Here is a 23,376-nt window from a genome sequence, read left to right on the forward strand (position 1 = left end):
CCCCCCCCCCCCCGCCGCCGCCCCCGACCAACTTTGCGTGCAGGAGGGAATGGGGCGGGATGGGGCGGTGGGGGAGGGGAGGAAATGGTGGGAAACCTCCAGCCAGGGGTGCCCCCCCCCCCGCCCGTCCCGCGCTGGAATTTCCTGGCGGGGGGGAGTGTGGGGGGAGAGACAGTAACAACTTCCAGATTGTGCGTGAGATGGAGCCTGGAGAGATGGAGAGCTGTGTGGGGGGACAGAGAGATGTGTGGGGTGGGGAGATAGATGGGTGTGTGGGGGTGTATGGGGTGTGGGGGGATGGATAGATAGATTGCAGGGGGATGGACGGACAGATCTATCTATCTATCGCTCTATGGATCTCTCTAGCCCCCCAGCCCCCCATTTATCGGTTCATCCACCCTTCCCTAGCGATATCCACCCACCGGATAAATAAGTGCACTCGAGCCATAGAAGGGTGTGTGGCCCCACCTCTGGGCGGGGAGTAGGGTCTAGTGGTTAGAGGGGGTGGCTGGGAACGCCTGGGTTCTATCCCCAGCTCCGGAAGTGGGGGGTCTAGTGGTTAGAGCAGTGGGGGGGGGGCCGGGAGCCAGGACTCCAGGGTTCTATCCCGGCTGTGGGAGGGGAGTAGGGGGCTAGTGGTTACAGTGGGGGGGGGCATTCCTCCTTTTCCCATCACAGCCGATCTGGACCCTAAGGCAGGAAATGCAGAGGGGGCCCGGAGAGGGAGGAAGTGCGGGTCCGCCCAGCTTCCTGAGCCCAGCTCTCTGCTGCTAGCATCGTCCTGGGGGGGGGGGGGGAGCTGAGATACCAGGCCGGAGCAAGCGCAAGAGAAGGACCAGATACAGGCAGGGGTGTGGGGGAGGGTGGCTGGATGGAGGGGTTCTGGGGAAGTCAGGGGGTGCCAAGGGGACAGGGCTGGATAAATCTGGGGCCCACCGGCTCAGCTGTGTGTCAGCACCGGCACAGAAACACCCAGCGATGCCCCATGTTTGGGGCGTGGCCCCACAGGGCAGATAACAGCCTTACTACTGCTGCCAGCACAACCAGCTTGGGACACAGCTCGAGCACTGTGGGGGGCAGGGTTCAAGGCCTATTTCCCCCATATGTGTGTGTGTTGGGGGGTGTCGCTGTGTGTGTGTGAGATATACATCCGCCCCCCTCCCCCCTTAACGCTCAGGTGCCAGCCAGACCCTCTGGCCCCCCCCCCCAACCATTCACACTTGGTGAGAGGGGACCAGGTGGAGCGGTTTTGTTAATTAAGATAGAAGGGGTGTGAGACACTCCCCCCCCCCTCACTTCAGCAGGCTGCCAGGTTCGGAGGGGAGGGGGAGCCAGGACTCCTGGGTTCTCTCCCCAGCTGGGGGGGGGGGAGTGGAGGCTAGTGGCTAAAGCAGGCAGCAATCCCCTGGATCCCCAGCTGGGGGGGGGTGGGGACATAGCCTGCGATCTGCCCCCCTGGGGGCTCGGCCCATCCTGCCGATAAGCAAACAGCTGGAATTCATTCATTTCCGGCCCAGGCCTGCCCCCCCCCCTTCCAGCCCAGGGTACGTGGCTGTGGGAGGAGGGCTGGGGAGATGGGGGGGAGGGCAGCAAAGCCCAGCTGGCTCTTAACACCCGGGGGGGGGGGGGCTTGCGCAAGAGACGACAGAGCCCAGAAGCTGTCAAGTTACAGGCAGCTGCCCAGGATCGGGCCCTTCCTGCCCCCCCCCCACTTCCATTCCTGGAGGAGGAAGAGGTGGGGTGGGTCAGGAAAGGGGGAATGAGGCAGGGACAGGATGTGGGGGGAATGCAGGGGAATTTTGGAGCACTGGCAGCCCCCCCCCCCATCTTCTGGGCCCCCCAGCGCAGTGACAGGGAAAGCCGGCACTCCCCATCAGTGCGGGGTCCCCATATCCCCACCCCCCACCCCCGAGGGGCTACGTCTCGGGGCTAGGCGAAGGGTCCCCGAATCCCCAGCCCCATGCCCCACCCCAGAGACCCTTATAACCAGCTGTCCTGGCTGGGGGGCTGCAGGGCCTTCCCCGCTGATGCCTGCAACCCTGCCAGGGCTCGGGCTCGGGGAAGGGCAGCAGCTGTTTCTCCTGCCGGATCTTTGGCAGCAGCCACGGCTATTTATTTACCCCCCCCCCGCCCCCGCCTCCCAAAAAAACAGCTCAGCAGCTCTTTGTTTCTGGCATGATTCCCTAGAGCCTGAGCCCAGCCACGCCCTCCCCCCCTGCTCTAACCACTAGACACCACTCCCCTCCCAGAGCTGGGGATAGAACCCAGGAGTCCCGGAGCTCAGCTTCCCCCTGCTCTGACCACTAGACACCACTCCCCTCCCAGAGCCGGGGATAGAACCCAGGAGTCCCGGAGCTCAGCTTCCCCCTGCTCTGACCACTAGACCCCACTCCCCTCCCAGAGCTGGGGACAGAACCCAGGAGTCCTGGCTCCCAGCCCCCTGCTCTAACCACTAGACACCACTCCCCTCCCAGAGCCGGGGACAGAACCCAGGAGTCCAGGTTCCCAGCACCCTCCCCCGCCATGCAGGTTGCAGGCCGAGTTGGCCCAGTCTCCCAGGCCCGACTCATGGGCTCAGCTACCACAACTGGGTTGCCAGGGGGCCCAGGCTGCGATGGGGGGAGGGGTGGCAGGGCTGCGGGGGGGGGGGGGGGGGGGGGCCCGAGGTGGGCAGGAGAAGGGGCAAGGAAGATGCCTTGGGATTTTCCCGTGCCCAGCTTAGCCACCTCCTGCCTCTGCGCCATCAGCTCCGACCCAACCACAGGCCAGTCGCGGCTGGATTCACTCCCCCAGCCCTGCGGGTGCCCCTCACTCCCGACCCGTAGCCCCCTGACCTCAGTCCCAAACCAGGCGTAGACAAGAAAGAATCACACCGACGGAGGAGGAAGAACAAGGGGGTGGCCCTGCTTTCCTAGCAGGCCCTAGGCTGCGTCTCTGTGGTTCAAACCCCGGCCCCCGGGCCAGGGTATCCCAGCAGGAATGAGAGGAATCTGCTCTCTAAACATCCGCCCAGATCACCCTAGGGCTGGTCCCTGCTCTAACCACTCAACCCCACTCCCCTCCCCGAGCCAGGTTAGAACCCAGGAGTCCTGCTGGCTCCCCGCCCCCCACGGCTGTGGATAGCTACAACTGGGCAGATAAAATGAGATCAACCAAGCCAGACAATGTGACCTGGTGCCACCTGCTGTCCAGTTTGAGGAACTCTCCGAGCTCGGCTGGGGGGTGTGGGGCGGTGGTGGGGCAGGGAATGGGGGGGGCTGGGGCACGGGGCTGTTCCCCTCTAGCCGCAACGCCGGCCCTGCACTCAGATGGAGGCATCGATTCACACCAGATGCGTGGGTGACGTTTGCAGCATGTTTAATTAACACGAGATAAACGCTACCCAGATTATCACCCCTATAAATATTGCACGCCCGAAAAGGCCAGGAATGGTCAAAGTTTCCCACTATTTATAGATCCCCCCCCCCACACACACACACACTCCTTACCGGGGGGCTGGGGGAGGTTCTACCCCTCAGCAAGGAGCCGAGTGGGGAACTGGGCCTTCCCACTGCATCACAACTCCCAGTAGGCTCCAAATTGACATTATTTCTCCCCTCTGCCAGCCTCGTTCGCGAAAACGATTTGCCCCACATGTCACCCCCCAGCCCAGCCTGCTGCAGAGGTGGAGCCGGGGAAATTTCAGCCCTGGCGGTTAAGGTTTTGGCAGAGTTATCAGTGGCCAAAAAAGGGGGCTGAGAATGGAAACTGTTAAGCAACCTTAGGGCTGGTGGTGCTGCAGCTCTGACTAGCACAGAACGTCCCCCCTCTGGTGGCCGTGGGGGGTACTACATGCAATGAGGTCCTTTGATTTCCTGCAGCGCCCCCTAGCCCCAGGTCTGCACCAATCAGAACAGGGAGGTGAGCGCATTGGTCCATTGGCAGGGTTGAAGAATGGGGGTTGTACCATTTCAGGGGGGTTCGGAGGATGGGGGTTGTACCACTTAAGGGGTAATATGAAGGGGGGATTGTGGAGAAGGGAGATCGTACCATTTGGGGGGAGAAAAGGGGGATGCTAAATTTTAAAGTTCGGCCCCTTTCTTAAATAAATAGTGGAGTAAAACAAAACAAAACACAAAGATCGTAGGGGAAGGAACCTGACGTGAGCAAACACGTGCCAGGAGATGTTCCTTTAAGAGGCTGAGTAGCCCGAATGGAGCTGGTGGTAGCCAGATGCCCAAGAAGAAATCGATGCCTGCGCAGAGGTCCTCAGCGTGTTTAGTTTGGGGAGATGCCATCACAGAGATTGGGGAGCGGGGGGAGCTGTGAGCCAGGTGGGCCAGCCCCACACACAGCGCCCTCCCCGGGGGGGAGGGAGGCTCTGCAGCTGGGGCGCAGGAGTGTTAGCTTCCTCATGAGGGGGACGCTTCAGGCTCGCCCTCCAGTTTCCTCTTCTGTCTTTCCATCACGGCTTCCAGCTCGGAGATTTTCTTAGAGTCCTAGAAGGTCAAAAACTGCCGTAGTCTAACCACTAGACCCCACTCTCCTCCCAGAGCCAGGAGAGAACCCAGGAGTCCCGGCTCCCAGCCGCCCCCCCGGGGTTGGAGCAAGGGGCAGTGGGGGGAGACGGTGATACCTCCAGCATGGCCCTGTGCACGGTGACCTGGCTGTAGACTCTGGCTCCTTCCTCCGGGCTGATGGCCTGGAACTCGGCCTTGCATAGCGAGAAGAGCTGAGACCCGCTCAGCACCCCCAAGGTGCTCACCGTCCTGGGGGGCAGAGAGGGGCAGTCAGGTCAAGTGCCCCATGGAGACAGCCCTTCCCCCCCCCGGCACACCACTGATCACACACACGCCCGTTGCTGTGAGCTTCCCCCACAGCAGTGCCACCAGCCTGGGGGCAGGGGAATCCTGGTGCTGCGAGCTTCCCCATAGCAGTGCCCCCAGCCACCATGCCAATGGATACTGACACAGGCGTGACCTTAACCAGCAACATGTGCACACACACACACACACACACACACACACACACAGTTGTCACGTGATTGGTTCATGCCCCCCCATCCCCTTTTCTGATTGGTCCAATAGTTATTAGCGTCTTTTTGCCACTTCGCCGGCTGCCCAATTAAATGCGATCGTGAAGGATTCCAGGTGAAGGCACCCCCCCAATCATGGCTCGCCTGCGATCCAGCCAGCCAATCGCAGGTGGCGGTTCTGAGCTGTCACCAATCAGGGAACAGAAAGCAGTCCCTTTTGCTCAACCAGCCAATCAGATTGGAGAGGAAAGTCAAATCAAGCAATCACGGGGGGGTGGTGAGTGACACGAGCCAATCAGAAGCGAGGAGGCTCCAGGCCAGCCAATCAGAGCCGAAATAAAGGACACATCAGAAAGCCAGTGTCACAAGCCCCCCGCCCCCCCGTCCCCAACCAATCAGAAACCACAAGGTGCCGAGTCGGCCAATCAGAGCAGAGACAAGGCTGGCAAGCCAAGGATGGCGGGATGCCCCCACCAATTAGAAGCCAGGAGGTGCCAAGCCAGCCAATCGGGAAGCAGAGACGTATGACCTGCTAGCCAATCAGAGAGCCCTGGGGTGCCCACGCCCGTCCTGCCGCCCGCGCCAGACTCACAGGGGCCCGAAGCCCTTGGCCTCCAGCCAGGCCCGAACGTGGGCGGGGTCGGAGTCGTCGTCCAGCGGCACGGCGGTGTCGGGGGCCCGCTGCACCTGGAAGCCCTTGGCGGGGGCGGCCCGGCCAGCCGCCAGGCGCTGCACCAGCTCCTCGTTCACGCTGCTCAGCTGGCTGCGCCGCTCTGTGGGACAGCCCGCCGTTACCCAGCATGCACCGGGAGACAGGCCACGCCCCCCACGGGGAGGGGGGCGGGGCCTGGGGACCCCCTGGGGGACACAGTCTACCCTGTCCTCCCCACACATAGGGGGCAGAGCCTGCCACAGGGCATACACTCCCTCCCCCCACATACAGGGGGGCAGGGTCACCAGGTGGAAACTCCACCCTCTCCCCACATATAAGGGGTGGGGCCTGGGGACACTCTCCCCTCCCCCCAGCACAAGGGGCGGGGCTTAGGGTCTCTATGGGGGATCCCATCCCTCCACACTAGGGGGCAGGGCCTGGGGATCCCATCTGGCACACAGCCCCCTTGTCCTCCCCACATAGAGGGGGTAGGGCCTGCCATAGGCCACACACCCCCCTCTTCATGCAGGGGGCGGGGTCACCATGGAGAAGGGTCTCTACCAAGATACACTCTCCTCCCTTCAAACACAAGGGGCGGGGCCTGGCGTCTCTATGGGGGATCCCATTGCCCCACACACAGGGGGCAGGGCCTGGGTACCCCCTGGGGGGATACAGCCCCCCGGCATCCCACCACATAGGGAGTGAGGCCGGGGATCCCAGGTCCCCACATATAGAGGGGGCAGGGCCCGGGGTCTCTACCACTCCCCTCCCCTCATATATAGGGGGCTCCATACCTCTTTCAGTGGGGTCCAGGCTGAGCCCCTCAGAGCCCTGCCACTGGGTCCCGTTGGGGGCTGAGACCTTTTTCTTCGGAGCCAGCAGGGCTGGGGCGCTCTAGACGGGGCGGGGGAGAAATATTAGTGCCCCGTAGCCCCGTGCCCCATTCCCAGCCCCCCGCCCTGGAGCTAGAGAGGAGCCGGCACCCCCTAGAGGGGAGAGGCCCATGTCCCATTCCCCGCCCCCCCGGAGCCAGCCAGGCCTCGCCGGATGGGAGCCGGCGCCCCCCAGAGACCCAGTTCTCCACGCCCGTCTCGCTGGGCTCACCGGGGCTCTGGTCTGGCCGGGGCTGGAGCCGGCGCTGCCTGTGCCGTTGAGCAGGTCGCCCGGGCCGGGGCTCGGGGGGCCGGGGAGCGGGCGGAGGATGTTATAGGGCACGTAGCCCTGCTGGCCCGAGCGGTTCTGAACCTTCCACCACTTCTTGGAGTCGTCCAGCACCTGCCGGGAGAGACGCTGAGATAGGCCCGCTCTTCCGGAGGGGGTGCTGCGAACTTCCCCGCAGCAGTGCTCTGGGAGGGGGGAGCTGAGACTCCCCAGTGCTGCGAGCTTCCCCGCAGCAGTGACCTGGGGGGGGGGAACCTGCAGAGAGACTCACCTCCAGCACCTCCCCCTGCAGGGTGGATATCTCGTTGCTGTTCCTGGCTGTAAAGTCGTAAATGCAGCTCACAAAACTGCCTTCCGCTGTCTCTCTGTGGCTGGGGGCAGAGGGGAGGAAAACGGGGTCAGGGGGAAGCGGGGGTCTAGTGGTTAGAGCCGGGGGGGGGGGGGAGCCAGGACGCCCAGGTTCTATCCCAGGCTCTGGGAGGGGAGTGGAGTCTAGTGGTTGGAGCAGGGGGGAGCCAGGACTCCTGAGTTCAGGGTGGGACTGTACCTCGCTCCCCTGGGGTACCCCCCAGTTCTGGGAGTGGATCCCCCCAACCCTACACATGCTGCGATGTCAAAGCATCGATACCACGCGGGGGTCTGGGGGGGTCCCACCCGGCTACGCAGAGAGGAGGGGGTGGGGGGACCCCAGCAGCCAAGCCCATACAGGGGTCGGGGGGAAGGAGGGAGAAAGGACTGGGCCCCCCCCCAGATCCTCCTCCCCCACTCCCTACCTTGGCCGGGCTGCTGGGGGGGGGGGGGCGCTGGCGGGCCGGTCTCTCTCCTCCGTGGTCTTCCTGTTTCGTTCCCTCCTGCCGCTCTATCCCCGGCCCCCCCTTGATGTTCCCCCCCTTTCGCTGTGACATCTGGGGCACCTCGCCGCCCCCCTGGGCCTCCCCCCCCTTCCCAGTCACCAGCCCCTCACCGGGGCCTCGGGTCCTATGTGTCCCCCCCACACTGCCGCAGCCACCCCCCCCCGGTCTGGCCTCCCACCCCCAATATCTAACCCCATCCCTGCCCCCCAACCAACTGCTAACCCCCTCCCCTCACCCCATCCAACATCTAACCCCCCCGCCCTCCCCGAGCCATCTTACACCCCCACGCAGCCCCCTCCCCCTAGCCCCTTCTGCCCCCCAGCTTCCCTCCAACCCCCAGCCCCTAACCTGCCCCCGCCCCCCTCACCACCGAACCCAGCTGCCCCCCAAGCAAAGAGAAACAAACAGAGAAAACAAAGAAAATGCCTTTTTAGGTTCTTCGGCTCATGTGCCCCCCTTTGGCCCCCCCCAACCGCAGCTCCTCCCCCGCCAGGACCCCAACCTCCCTGTGCTGAGATCCTCCCCGATCCGCCTCCCCCTAGGCCCCCCCGCCCTCCATGAACCCCAATGCCCCCCTCCCATGGGGGTAGGGACAGCTCAGGGGGCGGGGAGGGGGGTCTACGTACCCATTAGCTTCAATTGGAGGAGCCGACTGCTGCATAAAGAAGGGGGATGGAGTGAGTGGGGTGGAGTGACCCCTCTGCTGTGACCCCCCACCCATTGCACCCCCCCACCCCAGAGCCCTCGGCCCTCATGTCCCACCCCCCGATCTCTCTTGCATCTGTTTCCTAGTCACCCCTCCCCCCACTGCAGCCCCCCATCTTCCCCCCCAACTCCTGCTCCCAGCCCCACAACCGCCCTCCATGACTGGCACCTTCCCCTCCCCCCATACCTGGCTCACATCCTCCCCTACAACCTTCCCTCTGCCCCCAGGCACCCTCCCCCCAACGCCCCCCCTTATGCCCCTCCTGAATGGCCCCCTCACCCTCCCGCAGCCCTTCCCTCACCCCACGCTCCCCTCTGCCCTCATCAGCGAGCGGTTCCTCCCCCCCCAGTCACCTGTGCCCGAAGCGCTTCATGCAGGTGCTGGGTTTCCACTGGATCCTCCCAGGGCTGCCCGTTGGCGCCCAGCCAGGGAGGTGTCCAGCCGCTCTGGAAGGTCGGGGCGTAGGGGGTGGCGTAGTCCTGGGGGAACTCCACCCTGGGGGAAAGACGGAAGCACGGCCAGATGGAACCATGGGCAAAACCAAGGAATCGTGGGCAGAAAGTAACGGGGAAAAACGGAGTGAAATCATGGGTGAAAAATCAAGGAAACCTGGGCAACAATCATGGGTGAAAATCACGGGATCATGGGGGGGAATCATGGATGAAAATCATGGGCAAAATGTGGCATTGTGGGTGAATAATCAAGGAACCCTGGGCAACAATCATGGGTGAAAATCACAGAATTGTGGGTGAAAATCATGGGTGAAAAATCAAGGAATCCTGGGCAACAATCATGGGTGAAAATCAAGGAACTCTGGGCAACAGTTATGAGTGAAAAGCTCAGGTGAAAATCATGGGTGAAAATCAAGCAGCTGTGGGCAACAATCATGGGTGAAAACCACAGAATTATGGGTGAAAATCATGGGCAAAATGTGGCATCACAAGAAAAATCACGGGGAACAATCATGGGTGAAAATCACAGAATCACATGGGTGAAAATCACAGAATTGTGGGTGAAAATAATGGGGGGGAAATCAAGGAACCCTGGGCAACAATCATGGGTGAAAATCACAGAATTGTGGGTGAAAATCATGGGTGAAAAAATCAAGGAATCCTGGGCAACAATCATGGGTGAAAATCACAGAATTGTGGGTGAAAATCATGGGCAAAACAATGGACTCATGGGTGAAAAGCTCCTGGGAGCCTGGGCAGAGTCCATGCCTGGCGGGGCCAGGTGCAATCAGGGGCAGACGGGCAGAGATCCTGGAGAACCAAACGCAGAGTCCCAGCTCCGCCCCCCAGCCCCACCCTAGGGTGAACACGGTACCGGGGTCGGGTCCAGTCAGCACCCAGGGAGCCCCACAGCTTGACCTCTGGGGCCTCCAGACAGCCCTGCAGCAGGGTGACGGCCTCCCGGGTCAGCATGGGGGAGCGGATCTCGCTGGCGAAGTCCGGGCCCCCCGACGCCTCCACCACCTGGGGGGAGGAAGACGTGAGAGAGACCCCCAGATCCCAGCCCCCCCTTGTCCAGGGTCAGTGAGAGACCCCCCGGCTCCCCTCCAGCCCCTCTGCACCCCCCCCCCAGGGATACGCAGCTGCAGCTCCACCCCTTCCAGCCCCCTCAGCCCTCCCCCACTGGGATCCCCTCCCCTTCACCCCCCCCAGCCCCACCAGCTGCCCCCCTTCCAGCCATGTCCCTCCCAGAGCCCCCCATCCTGGAATGCCTTCCCCAACCCTCCAGCTCCCCCCATGCTGGGATCTCCCCCAAAACTCCCCCTTGGATCCCCACAACTCCAGACCCTGCAGCCCCCTCCTCTCCTACCCCCCCAACTCAGAGCCTCCAGCCCCTCCAGCCCCCCCAACACCCACGCTGGGGTCACCCCCCAACCTCAGCTCCCGCAGCCCCCTCCCCTGCCCCCCAGCCCCAGCACTGGGAATTCCAAGCCCCCCAGCCAGGGCTCTGGCAGCCCCCCCCTCATTTCTGCCCCCCCATCCCCCACTCACCATTTTCAGGGGACCAAACAGGAAGTGAATCAGCTCCTCCGAAGTGGGGTTGGAGATGTTGGACCGGAGTCTGGCCTGGGGGGAGGGGAGAGACCCCCCACTTTGGGTCAGCGAACCCCTCACATTCCAGATTGGGGGGGGGGAGGGTGACAGGACTCCTGGGTTCTCTCCCCAGCTCTGGGGGGGATGAGTGGGGTTCCCCATTGCAGGGGGGGGATATAGGGCCCATTCCCCCCTCCCCAGCCGTCACTCACCAGGAGGCTGAAGGAGTATTTGATTTTGGCCAGGGTGTCCGCAAACTCTTCCATGGGGGGCGGCTGGGCCCGCAGAGTCAGCAGCCCCTCTGCAGGGGGAGGGAAAGGGTTAATCTTGCGTTCGGGGGGGGGGGGAGAAGCAGTGTCGGGGGAGGGGCTGTGGAGGAAGGGGGAAGGGTGGGGGAAAAATCCCAGGGAGGCACAGGTCCCAGTGTGGGATGTATTGGGGGGCAGGAGTGTGGGGGGCAGACAGGGAAGATCTCGGGGGGGCTGAGGCGTCTCTCTCTTATCCCCAGCTCCCACTGGCGCCCCTTGGCATGGGTGGTTCCCAGTGTGGGGTATATGGGGGGGGAGGCCATGGGGGGCAGGGGGATCTCTCAGCCCCCGGCTGGCAGCAGCGCCCCTTGGCATGGGCGGCTCCCAGTGGGGCGGGGGGGGGCATGCAGGGGTCTGGCCCCCCCCCAGTCAATAGGGGCACCAAATTCCTCCGGGGCCAGGGCGGAGAGGTTCAGAAAGTGCCCCTCCAGAAGCAGCCTGATTTCTCATTCCTGGGCGTGCCCCTGCCGCGGGGGGGGGGGGGGGGGCCGGCGGGGGGGGGTCTATGGGGAGGGTCTCACCCCCGGGCTCGCGGTGGCGCCCCCGGGCCGAGCGTTTTCGCTGCTCCAGGACCCGGAAGGCTTCGGCCGATTTCTGCAGCTTGCCCACAAAGAGCTCGATGTCGTCGAAAACCTGGTTCAGCAGCTCCTGGGGGGGGGGGGAGCAGGCAGCTGGGGGTGAGCGGGGGGTCCCCCACACAGTCCCCTGAATCCCCCCCCACGCAGTCCCAGCCCCCAACCCCCTGCTCCTCCAAAGCAGAATCTAACCTAGCCCCCCACATAACACCCACAGATCGTTGTCCCCCCCCCAGCCAGGGGATGGGACCCCCAAGGCCCCCTGGCAAAGAGCCCCCCCAACCCAGGGCCATGTGCCACCCCCCACCTCTGCCCCACAGGGGATGGGGTGAACATGCAACAACCCCAGCTCCATCTCATCCCCCGCCCCCCAAATCTCCTCTCCCCCCACACTGCCCCCAACCCCCCGACCTGTGGCACCCCAACACCCCCAAATCCCTGCCCCCCCTCCCCAACTCACCACGTCACGCTCAATCCGCGGCTCCGCCGGCACGGGTGGGGCAGAGGGGTGAGCTGAGGGCAGAAAGGACAGGGGGGTCAGGACACCTGGGTTCTCCCCCCAGCTCTGACACCCCCACCCCACCTGCCTCTCTCTGACCCTGCGGCTCCATCTCACCTGGGGGGGCCGAGGGGGTGATCACCACCTTCCTGTGGGAGGGGGGGGGCTGGAAGCCGGCCCCCCCCAGGGCCGGGACCCCATTCTGCATCTTCTCCTGGTTTGCTCTGCAAAAGACATGTGGGGGGGGGGGTGAGAGACACCCAAAAATGTGCCTGAGCCCCCCGCCCCCCATGGATCCCACCCCTCAGAGAGACACCCCCGGGCTCCCCAGCCTGCCCTGTCACCCCTATCCTAGAGGGGTCCCCCCAGCTCCTCAGAGCTTCCCCCTGCACCCCTCTAGCCCCATCGACCCTGGGGGCTGCCCCCATGTCCCCACAACCCCAGATAACTGCCCCCCAGCATCCAGTGCCTCAGGGCCCTGCCCCTGTGGGGATCCCCCTCACTGCCCTGTGGACCCTCAAAACCCCACCTCTATAGGTTCCTCCTCATGCCTCTGTGGGGCCCCCATAACCTCACCCCCCCGATCTACCCCATCAGTCCCACCCCCAGGATTCCCCCCTTTGCATTAACCCCTCAGATCCCCTCCAATGACTCCCCCATCAGGCCCCCCTTCACCCCAGGGTCCCCCTGTATAACCTGCAGCCCAGCCCCCCCCAGCAAAGTCCTCTCCCCCAATGCACCCGTCCAGCCAAAGTCCCCCAGACTCGGGGTCCCGTCTCACCGGAGCACCTCTTTCCTCTGAGCGTCACCCCCCGATTTGAAATCTAGCAGGGCGCTGTTAATGTCCTTCTGGATCGGCTCCACCTGCGGTGGGGGAGAACAGCACGGGTCAGATGCCAGGGTAGATGGGCCCAAGGGGTTGATCCAGGGGGCAGGATACCAGGGTAGATGGGCCTGTGGGTCTGATCTGGGGGGCAGGGAGGGGGCAGGATACTGGGGTAGCTGGACCCAAAAGTCTGATATGGGGGGGCAGGGAGGGGGCAGAATACCAGGGTTGGTGGGTCCAGGGGGTTGATCCAGGGGGTGGGATACCGGGATAGGGACCCATGGGGCTGACCGAGGGGGCGGGATGCCAGGGTAGATGGGCCCTGTGTTGTTCGTGTAAGTGCAGTAACTCCCTTGGGTCAGTTGGCTCTTTCCTGCCTGCTACCCACCCTGCCTCGGGGTGGCCGGGCCCCTTGGCATGGGGCTGGAGGAGAAAAGAGTCCCCCTTCTGCCCGAGTCAGGCCCCGACTCCCCCACTATGGGGAGAGAACGACAGCTGTCAATCCTCCATGGAGAAGGTGCTGCCTGGAAGTTCCTCCCACTGGAAGGCAGGACCTCTTGCAATGGAAATCATGGCTCTGGAAGCTGATTGGCTGATGGCACATGAAGTCCCTCCCATCGGAAGGCGGGACTTCCTGCCATGTGGGAGTCACATCCTGATTTGCCCATAAAGCCTTGTCCCTATGGTCAGTGAGGGAGCCCTGGGGCATCATGGGAAAAAGGGGTGGAGCTAACACTGCCCAAAGCCGTTCAAAGGCGGGACTCAAGGCAACCCAAGAGTCCGGGAGAACCCCAGGACAGCCAAAGGCTGTCACCAAGCGGGTGGGACCAGTGGCTGCAGGGTGGAGGCGTCCTGGGGGTGCAAGAGGGGAGGAGCTAATAACCGAAGGGGCGGGGCCAGTGATCCCCCCCCCCACTTTAAAGGCAGTCCCAGAGGGTGAAAAGGGGTGGGACCAATGCCCGCAATCAAAAAGGGCGGGGCTAATGATGTCAAGCAAAGGGGGTGGGGCCAGTGCTATTTAAAGAGACAGGACCCCCCACCCCCCCTACGGCAGAGTAGGAAGTTGGAACCCAGTTGTCCGGGCAAGCTCCCGCCTCCCCCACCCCAGCAATTCCTCACCCCGCTGCTGCCACACTGGAAGAAGTGGGCGTCGGGCTGGGTCTGCCGGGGCTCCTGGCACAGGAGCAGCAGCAGGGACCCGGCGCGGGCACCGGGCGTCACAGCCTCACAGCGCAGCACCCCCGCCAGCCCGTAGCTCTCCAGTTCCTCCTGCAGGGGGCGACACGGTCACGGCCAGCCCAGCGCCCCCAGAACCTCCCCCCAGACCCAGCACCCCCAGAACACCCCCCCCCCATGGACCCAGCCCCCCCAGAACCTCCCCCATGGACCCAGCGCCCCGCCAGCCCATTGCTCTCCCATTCCTCTTGCACACGGTCACAGCTGGGCCCAGCCCCCCCCCAAAAAAACCCTCCCCTCAGCCCCACCCCCCGCTCCCCACACACCTTGGAGTGGACGTCGAGCAGTCTGATGGCCGACCCGGTGACCTGCAGCAGCATCTCCTGGGCCCAGACCTGGCCCTGGGCATCCATGACGGCCACTCTGCGCACGGCGTCCTGCACCGAGCGCAGCTCTGCCGCCTCCCCCACCGGGAACGTCACCAGGTGCTGGGGGGGATGGGGGGTGAGCTCAGAGCCGTGAAACCACCCCCCCGACCCAAAGCCCCCCCCCACGCAACACCCAGCCTCAATGACCCCCCCACAGCTCCCAACCCCCTGCTCCCCCCAAGCAGACTCTCACCAAGCCCCCCATACCCAGCCCTCCAACCCCACACTGCCTCACTCCCAGCCCCCAAAGAGACCCCAACACCTCCCCATGCCGCACCGCCCCCTGGAGCCCCTAACCCCCCTTTGGGGGCCAGCCAGTCGTGTGGCTCCCCCCCCCTGGAACCCCCCCCCCAGGGCCCGGCTCACGTTGACGGTGTATTGGGAGACGTCGGACATGACGTCGTTGGAATATTTCTTCCTCTGCTCTGTGAGAAGAGACGGGCAAATTATAAAGGGGGGAATGGGGCACGGGCCTCTCCCCTCTAGGGGGCGCCGGCGCCCATCCGCCCCACGGCGGGGAACAGGCTGGCTGGGGGGCAGGGGGTGGGGAATGCGGCATGGGCCTCTCCCCTCTAGGGGGCGCCGGCACCCATCTGGCCCCAGTTTGGGGATGGGCTGGTGGAGGGGGAGGAGGGCAGGGAGGGACTTTCCCAGTATGCCCTGGGGTAACCAGTTTGGTTGGTGGCCTGGGAGGGGATTAGCAGGGCCCCCCCCCTCCAGCTGACCCTCCCCACCCCCCCCGCCTGTTTCTCTTTCGTTTCCCTTCTGAGGTGGGGGGGGGCAGGTCCTGGTCACTGCTGGGGGGGGGGGGGAAGGGGAGAAACACCCTGAGACGGGGGCTGGGAGGGGCAGATCGAAGCACTTCATTTCCTTTTGGGCTTTTGCCAGCTCAGCCTCCTGGCTGGCGCCGCCCCAGGGGCCGGAGGAAATGCAACAATTGCAGCCAGAGGGTGGGGGGCGTGTGTGTGTGTGTGTGTGTCTGCACAAGGCCCTACAATAACACAGCACCATGGACGAGCCCCACCCCCCCCCAGCCCGCCAAGAGATCCTACAATAACAACGCAGCTCAGCCGGGAGACCCTGCGACGGCCCAGCAGCTTAGGAGAGACCCTACAATAACACAACCTCCACGTATGAGCCCCCTGGCCAGCGGAGAGCCCCGACAAGAACACAGAGCAGCAGAGACCCGACAACAACACAGCCGCTTGCCAAAGATCCGCGAGAGACCCTACAATAATAACGCAGTCCCGGCGCTCTCCCCGCCACCCTGCTGGGCTGTGCTCGCTGCTCCCCCTCTGCTGTCAAAAGACCCCCCACACACACCCCGGCCCCTCCAAAGGTGAGATCTGGTCAGGGACTCACCATAGATCTCCCTGGCGCTGGGCTTGGAGACCTCGCTGCAGAAAGGGGGGAAGAGACAGAGTTAAACAGGGCCTGAGAGCAGATCGCTGGGGGCCCGCTCCTGCCCCAGAGCTGGGGAGAGAACCCAGGAGTCCTGGCCCCCAGCCCCCCCCCGCTCTAACCACTAGACCCCACTCCCCTCCCAGTCCCGGGGAGAGAACCCAGGAGTCCTGGCTCCCAGCCCCCCACTCACCTGCCGGAGGAGCTCATACTGTCCAGAGAATTCGCAATTCACCTTGGGGTTCAGAGAGAGGGCGAGAATCATTGACAGAGTCGGTGCGGGGGGGCGAGGGTGCACCCACCCCTCTGCAGAGCTGGGACTAGAACCCAGGAGTTCTGGCTCCCAGCCCCCCCACCTCTAACCACTAGCCCCCACTCCCCTGCCAGAGCCGGGAGAGAACCCAGGCGTCCAGGACTGGCTGGCTTCTCCCCAGCGTCACACCTCCTGGGTGCCTCTCCCTGGCGCTGGGCTGTTTATCAAGGGCGGGCGCCTTCCTCCAAATAGTTCCCTCCATAAACACACCGGCCACCTCCATGGGGGGAGCCCCACACGCCATGGGGCTGACCCCCCCCCCCCACAGCCGCCATCCCAGCAGCCCCCAGCCTCCTCCGCTCTGCAGATTAAGGCCAGATTGTGCCAACATAGGACCCTGGGCAATGCTGGCCCCTGACTCCTGGGCATGGGGCTGAGCTGTGGGGGGGGACTGTCCCCCTCAATCCATCCCCCATCCCTGGGGGGCTGGGATCGCCCCTCCCCCCCCATCTATTGCCTCCCAGACTCACCTGATCTCTCGCCGTCTATTGGGACGCTGCCCCCCCAGGGGCTGGAGAAAGAGGCATCTCAAGGGGGGGGAATTAATGACAAGGGGGGATCCAGCCCCCCCAGACCCAGGTCCTGTCGTCTCTTAGGTGCCTGGGAATCCGTCCGTCCCCCTGTCACCGGGGCAGGTGTCTGCCGAAACCAACTCCCGAGCTCCCTGCAGGCGAGCCAAGCAGGGCGGCCGCACCCCCCCCCCCCCGCATACCTGGGCAGGTAATCATGAGCCCCGCCCCCCCCAGCTCCCCACCCCCGCCCCGCCCGCAGCGAAGGAAGAGTGAGGTGCAATATAACCCTGCCTTCAATCCCAGTGGTTAGAGCGGGGGGGGGGCTGGGAGCCAGGACGCCTGGGTTCTCTCCCTGGCTCTGAGAGGGGAGTGGGGTCTAATGGTTAGAGCAGGGGGGCTGGGAGACAGGACGCCTGGGTTCTCTCCCTGGCTCTGAGAGGGGAGTGGGGTCTAGGGGGGGCTCAGAGACAGCCCCCTGACCTGCATAAACCAGCCCAACCCAGCAGCAGCGAGTGGGCCCCCCCCCAGTCTCTGGCCCCTCTCCTGTCTCTTCATGGCCCAGCCCAAAGCCCGAGCTGGGTGTCTCCAGCCCGCCCAGCCCCGGGCAGAGCAGGAAATACCAGCGCACCAGAACAATCGTCACAGCGCGGGGTGCAGCCACCTCTGGGGTGGGGCAGGGCGGCTGTTTATACAGGGACCCCTCGCTTAGTACTGACTGCGGGGGGCGGGGGGGCGGGTGCCACCCAGCCCCCCGCCCGCTCCCTGCAGGCTAGGTCAGAATGACCAGGCAGCTCCGGCTGGGGCTGGTTGAACCAGGATCAAATTCCTACCCAGCCGGACCCGGGGAGAACAATGGAGGGACACGGGAGCTCCCGGCCCAGGCTGGAGGGGAACCAACTTCGGCCCAGAGCGACTCTCTGGGACACAGGGACAAAACTGGGGGAGCTGGGAGCCAGGATTCCTGGGTTCTCTCCCAGCTCGGGGAGGGGAGTGGGGGCTAGTGGTTAGACCCCAGCGGGGGCTGGGAGCCCGGACTCCTGGGTTCTAGGATGCTGTCTTGCTGTGGGGCGGCTCCAGCTCCGTCACACCGAAGAGATGCCCGGAGTACGGGTGGTGGGGGAGCAGACTCAGCTTCCTGACACAGGTGGGGCGGGTTCTGCTGGCTGGTGAGGTTGGATCTGGGCACGGCAGGTTCAAGGGTAGGGTCAGTCGGCACTAAATCGGGTTACGAGGCTGCCCGTGTTTGTTCTGAGGGCCTGGCCGGTGTTTTAGAAACACCTCGGGGAGGGTGTGTCAGCATCACCCGACCCACAAGACTGCCTGGGGGGGGGAGGGGGAGGCGGGACCTTGGGCTCTCTCCCGGTTCTGGGAAGGAAATCGGTGGGAACCAGCTCCTGGGCGTGACGGTGGCTGACCCGGTGCCAGCTTTTCCCACGGCTTTAGGCCGGAGCCAAGCGCTGACAAACTCATCACAGGGAACCCGTCTGCGGCCCCGGCGTGCTCGTGCGGTTAAGACAAAGGCTGCTCCGTTGCTGCCTCGGTTAATCCCACCTGTGGCGTCCGTCGGCCCGGCCCAAAGGGAAAACTTCAGCGGTTGTTGAAAAGTTTGTTCTGAAACCCCGTAACTCCCCCAGCTGGGGGACAACTTCCCCCTCCTGCAAAACACGGCCCCCGGGCACCAGGCGCCGTCTCCTGCCCACCCGCGCGCCGGCCTCTCGGCTCCCCATGGGCCAACGCCAAGCCTGTGTTCATTGCCCCCTCCCGCCGCCGGCCTCATCCCGGCTGCCTGAAAGCTGGAAGAAGGAAACAAAACTGGGTAAGAAAACGGTTGGTGTCTTGCTCACCCTCTGGCCTCTCAGAGGAACCGGAAGCCGAGCGCCCCAGGGCCCACCACGCTCAGAGCCGCCCGCCTGCAACGACGCCGTCCCCTTTGGGACCCCAGGCTGTGCCCCCCTTTGGCTTTACCCGGCAAACAGCTCTCTTCTTGCGCTCCTCGCTAAATCCTCAGGTCGTTTGCCAGGGGACGGGCGAGCCGCGTGGCTTTTGGGTCTGGGACCGGCTCAAACGGCCCTGGGGTAAACGCCTGGGTTCTCGGGACCAGGAGCAACCCGGCTACGTTGTGACTTTTGGTGCGAGGGACCATTTACCACTCAGCCCAGCTTGCCCGGCGGAGCGGAGAGCCTCAGGGGCCAGTCTGGGCCTCCGCGGGCGGATGGAACCGGGTGGGTGAAATGGAATCACAGGCGGTGCCCCCGGTTTGGGGTCTCGGCCCTGCTTCTTAGGAGTTCGCCCCGCACCGGGCACGTGAACTCTCCGGTCTCTTTATTCCCTCCCTGCCTCGCTCACTTCAGACTCAAGCCTGGAACCGCCCCGACGTTTCTTCTTCTTTCAGTTGCGATTTCTTCCCAGCCCGGCCCCCGCGGAGGGACGTGCCCGTAGTGGGGCCTCAGCTCCACCCGCAGCAGTGCACGTAAACGCAGCGGTCTCTTTAATCTGCAGTTGTACAGCACCGAGCGCAAGAGGGGGGGGTAGGAGTGGGACTGCCCTATGACCCCTAATAACATACAGCTGGCGGGGGGGAGACAGCGACTACCAGGACGTCCTGGGTGCAGTGAAGAGCCGCTAAATGGGGGTGCTGTAAGGAGCGATCGTGTTTCGTTTGCCCAGGAGCAGATTTTATACCACGCAGGGGGAGAAAACATCCCGGCTGGAAGGGCTCTTCCCCCAGCAGCGAAAGGCAGCGCCCGCCAGGCAGCTGTTAAAGCTGCATCCTTCCAACCCAAAACCAGGCACCGGTTTTTAATTGCGGGGGGGCTTTCCCTCAGTGGAACCAGCTGGGGGGTAGCTTCAGACCCAGCCCAGCTGACTCTCACCAGGGGCTCGGGGGAAGACGTTTGGCAAACCTGGTGCCGGGGGGATGGAATGTGCTGTAATACGTTTAGCAGACTCCCACCCCCTGCCTCGGTTTCCCTGTGTGCTTCGCCCGGTTCGCCGGTGGGCGCCAAGGGGGTAACACTCTTCCGGAAAGGGAGCCCGGCGCCCCCCAAGAGGGCATGAGGCGTACACGGACAGACGTGGCGCCTGGGAGGAACAGCCAGGTCGTTAAACTGGGTGAAACCGGCTGAGGAGCCGCGCCCACGGCCTGAATGCCCCACGGGGGCACAGCCAGGTTTGGGGTTGGGGGGAAGGGTGGCTGGAATAGGGGCCGCCCCAGTGGAATGCCCCGGACCACGGCCACAGAAGAGACGAGGAGCTGGGGACCATGCCGCTGGCTCTGGGCTAAGCAGGGATGGGGGCTGGGCTGGATTCCCCACGCAGAGAGGGTGCATGGCTGTTTGGGGTATCACACGGCCCTGTCCCTTGGGGTGCGGGCTCCACTAAAGGGGTCACTCCCAGCATCAGGGCCCCTGGTGATCCGTGACAAGTGCCGGGGGTCCGTACAGAGGTGACCGTCGCAGAGCTCCCAGGCCCCAGCGGTGCAGAAGTCAGACAACATGCAACAGTCCTTCCTGGACCTCTGTGACTATTGCCCGTCCGTGCTTCACGCCACCTGGGAACGCCCCTGGCGCTAACACCAGCCGGAAACCGCCACAGCGATTCCAGCCATCAAACTCTCGGGGCGTCTCCCATCAGCTGTTACAATCCTGGAAACGTCAGGCTGGCAGGGCACGCGAGAGGTCAGCCGCTCCAGCCGCCCTGCGCTGAGACAGGACCAAGTAAACCCGGGCCAGGCCAGCAGGCGCGCGTCCAACCTCTTCTCAAAAACCTCCCACGCCGGGGACTCCACAGTCGCTCTAGGCCGCTCGGACCAGCGGCTGACTCCCCTGGGCCGCAGAGTTGGTCCTTACATTGGCCTGGCTCAAACTCAGCTGATTCCTTCTTCTCCGGCCCCGGCTGGACAAAGAGAAGGACCCGCCGCCGTCCTTTTTCTGACAACCTTTGAGATCCCGGCAGGCTGTCCTCATGTCTCCCCTCTGCCTTCTCCAGCTCCGTGCCCAGGGCTTTGAACCGCTCCTCAGAGCAATTTCCAACAGCAATGGACATATCCTGCCAGGCGACGGAAGGAAGGAACGCACGGCGTGAGAAACACGGCTCGCTGGAAGGCAACTGGGATGGCTACAAGCTGGGTTGGAAGCGTTTGGCATCTCGCCCTCCCGTTAAATAATAATTGCACGACTCCCCCTTTCCCCCCCTCCATTCCCCGCAACTGCCAAAGTGCAAACGGAGAGAAATTAAAAATAAAAATCCATATTATTCATCAACCTCATACACAAAATAAAAACCAAAGGGGCCCAAGCGTCAGCCCGGGCTGTGGGTGTGCAACGTCTGTCCGCTTTGGACGCTTGCCTCTGGCCTGCCTCCCATCTGCAGCTGTCATTCTCAACGGGCAGAGCCCAAAGATGGACTCAGGGCTCCTGGGTTCTCGCCCCGGCTCTGGGAGGGGAGTGGGATCCAATGGTTAGAACGGGGGGGGAGGCTGGGAGCCAGGACTCCTGGGTTCTCACCCCAGCTCCGGGAGGGGAGTTGGGCCTAGTAGGTTAGGATGGGGGAAGCCCCCCTCCCCTCCTCAAGTCTTACATATGAGGACAGAGCAGCATTTGCCCCAGCTGTGAGAGACAGGAGCCCTCCGGCCTGTGGAAACGTCTCAGTCTCTGCCCCCGAGAGGTGCCAGCCGCCCTGGGCCTCATGGTATCAGTCAGGTTTACAGGCCCCTTTGGGGTGGCGGGGGAGCGCTCAGAGCTGACCCATGCCAACCCCGGTGCCAGTTTCGCAGCTGCCCCATCTCTGAACTCATGGGCGCTGTGGAAAGGGCCAGGGGCTCATTTCAAAGGCCTCAGGCAGTCACAGCCGCCCACCCCCAGCTGGGGCAGAGAAGCAGCCTGATGCGAGACAGCCCCGCTCGGGGAACAGAGCCCTGCTCGGCTGGCTGGGCCCCCGCAGGGGAGCAAGCGAGCCCCCCAGAACGGCCCCAGAGACTCTTTCAGGTTCTGTTTCTTCTGGTGTCCTAAATAAATGGACTGGGGCTCGGGGAAGCTGGCTGGGCACCGGTAGCACCAGCGGCTGGAACCAACCCACTGGAGCCGTCTTTAAAGGAGGCTACGCAGAGATCGAGGGGGCTGGGCCGCCGGGCCTGCAACACCCCGATTTCCACACATCCACTCCTCCACTGCGACTTAACTCCAACCCCCCGGCCCGGGCCCAGCCAAACAAGACGTTAAAAAAACCATCCAGCGGGGTGGGGAGGGCAGCTTTAAAAAACAAACTTTTTTTTTAAGTTTTCATTTTTTTAAGATTTTTTTTTCCGTCTCTGTGCTTTAAAGTCCGGCAGCTGAGCTGCTAAAATAAACAAATACAATATATAGAATTTCTTTTGAAAAATAGTCCTCATGCATTATTGCACACTTTATAGCTTTCTGGGGGCGAGGGCGGGGGGCGAATGGTGCTGTATAGAAAATACTTTCCTTTATATACAGATATGTTCACAGGGTGCTGGGGGCGGGGGGGGGAATCGGTCACATGGCATAGAAATGAGGGGCCCCCCTTGCAAATTTCAGGGGCATTTTTAATTTTGCTGAGGGAGGGGGGATGTTGGTTGCGTGGCATGGAGAATTTTGGAGTCCCCATGGGAATTTTGCGGGGCTTTTTTAAAAAAAAAAAAAAAAAAAAAAATCGAGGGAAGGGGAATGCATGGCATGGAAAATTTGGGGGGGGGGGGGCTTTTTTTTTTTTTTTACTGCAGGAGGGGAATCAGTTGCATGGCACTGAGAATTTCAGGTCACCCTAGAAATTTGGGGGGCATTTTTATTGAGGGTGAGGAAAATCAGTTGCATGGCATGAAATTGGAGGCTCCCCAATAAATTTCAGGGGGAGGGGCATGGCACAGAAATTTGGGGGCCCCCCATAAATGGTGGGGGGACACTTTTTTCCAGGAACTCACACTGTGGGGCCAAACAATTCAGTTTGCACCCCAATTTTTAAGGGGAGCCTAAGCCCCTTTTTCGGACAGGTATCTGCCCAAAGCCCCCCCCCTTCTCAGGGGTGTACAAGCTGGGCTTGTGGCATGTTAAGGACGGGGAGAGGGGGACACCTGGGATCTGTACCCACACCCCTTCCCCACTGCAAGTTCTGAGATCCACATGCCCCCTCCCCACACTTGTGGGGGGGAGGAGCAGGATCTGCAATGCCCTTTGTCTTACCTGAACCCCAGAATCCTGGGGGCGCCCGCCCCAGGCTGGGTTTACAATAGAGGGGAATTTGGCAAGCCAGGAATCTGTGGCGGCGGATGGGGGGGGAGAGGACAGATTAGGGAGCTGAGGGGGCCACACCCCCACTTTGGTCATGTGGTTATTTGGTCCCCACTCCCCCAAATCTACAATGGAAGAAGCCCTGAGAGGAAGAATTGGGAACCACCCCCTCCCGCATCCACATGGTTTGGCCCAGAAGCTGGGGGGGAGGAGGAGGGGAGACTATAAAGCCCCGCCTCCTTTGAACAGCAAGATTTGAGGGGGTGTGGCCAAGGTAGAAATGTGGGGGTACAGCTGCAGCCCCGCCCTCTTTGGACCCCAGCAGCACAGCGGGGCTATTATGCTGGGGTCCCCTCCCCCACGTCCTCCCAGAACCCTCCCTATGGCCCCTCCCTAATACTGGCATAGCCCCGCCCACTGCCCCCCCATCCGGATTGCAGCCCCTTTCTGCCAGCCCCTGCCCCTTCAGCTGTACGCCCCCTCCCCCTCTCCAGCCCCCCCACTTTGGCTGGCGTTTTCTCTGTCCCAGGGGAGGGGGGGGGGCATGGCATGGTGCCCTCGGGGGGCAAGCAGGGGCGAGATGCGCCCCGACTCCCTAGCATCAAGGGGGGAGCTGTGGGGCAGAAGCAAGGCAGCCTGGGGAGACAGGCAAACCCGGCAG

The 23,376-nt window shown here is 63.3% G+C and overlaps 1 protein-coding gene across 1 annotated transcript; it reads right to left on the bottom strand.

The window, feature by feature from the left end:
* Positions 1-3,258: 3,258 nt before the first annotated feature.
* On the bottom strand, positions 3,259-15,855 carry EPS8L1 (EPS8 signaling adaptor L1). The gene is made up of 20 exons (XM_067552063.1): positions 15,839-15,855; positions 15,607-15,641; positions 14,611-14,669; positions 14,143-14,304; positions 13,760-13,909; positions 12,596-12,678; positions 11,932-12,038; positions 11,776-11,828; positions 11,262-11,388; positions 10,645-10,733; positions 10,391-10,465; positions 9,714-9,862; positions 8,741-8,882; positions 8,308-8,336; positions 7,099-7,198; positions 6,771-6,941; positions 6,461-6,560; positions 5,607-5,787; positions 4,616-4,748; positions 3,259-4,478 (listed from the first exon to the last, which is right to left on the bottom strand). The coding sequence occupies exons 1-20, from the start codon at positions 15,853-15,855 to the stop codon at positions 4,392-4,394; spliced, it is 2,049 nt and encodes a 682-aa protein (XP_067408164.1). The 3' UTR covers positions 3,259-4,391.
* Positions 15,856-23,376: the final 7,521 nt, after the last annotated feature.

This window comes from Emydura macquarii, unplaced genomic scaffold (assembly GCF_026122565.2).
Source record: "Emydura macquarii macquarii isolate MOO-44397 ecotype Brisbane River unplaced genomic scaffold, CSIRO-AGI_Emac_v2 contig_1386, whole genome shotgun sequence".
NCBI classification, from domain to species: domain Eukaryota; kingdom Metazoa; phylum Chordata; order Testudines; family Chelidae; genus Emydura; species Emydura macquarii.

What these genes read in the sequence shown, in the direction of transcription:
- EPS8L1 (XM_067552063.1), bottom strand. An exon ending in TGCTCGACGTCCACTCCAAG is followed by an intron (nt 13,910 to 14,142) that starts GTGTGTGGGGAG and finishes CGCCCCCTGCAG; the next exon opens with GAGGAACTGGAGAGCTACGG. An exon ending in CAGAGGAAAGAGGTGCTCCG is followed by an intron (nt 12,039 to 12,595) that starts GTGAGACGGGAC and finishes TGTCTTTTGCAG; the next exon opens with AGCAAACCAGGAGAAGATGC.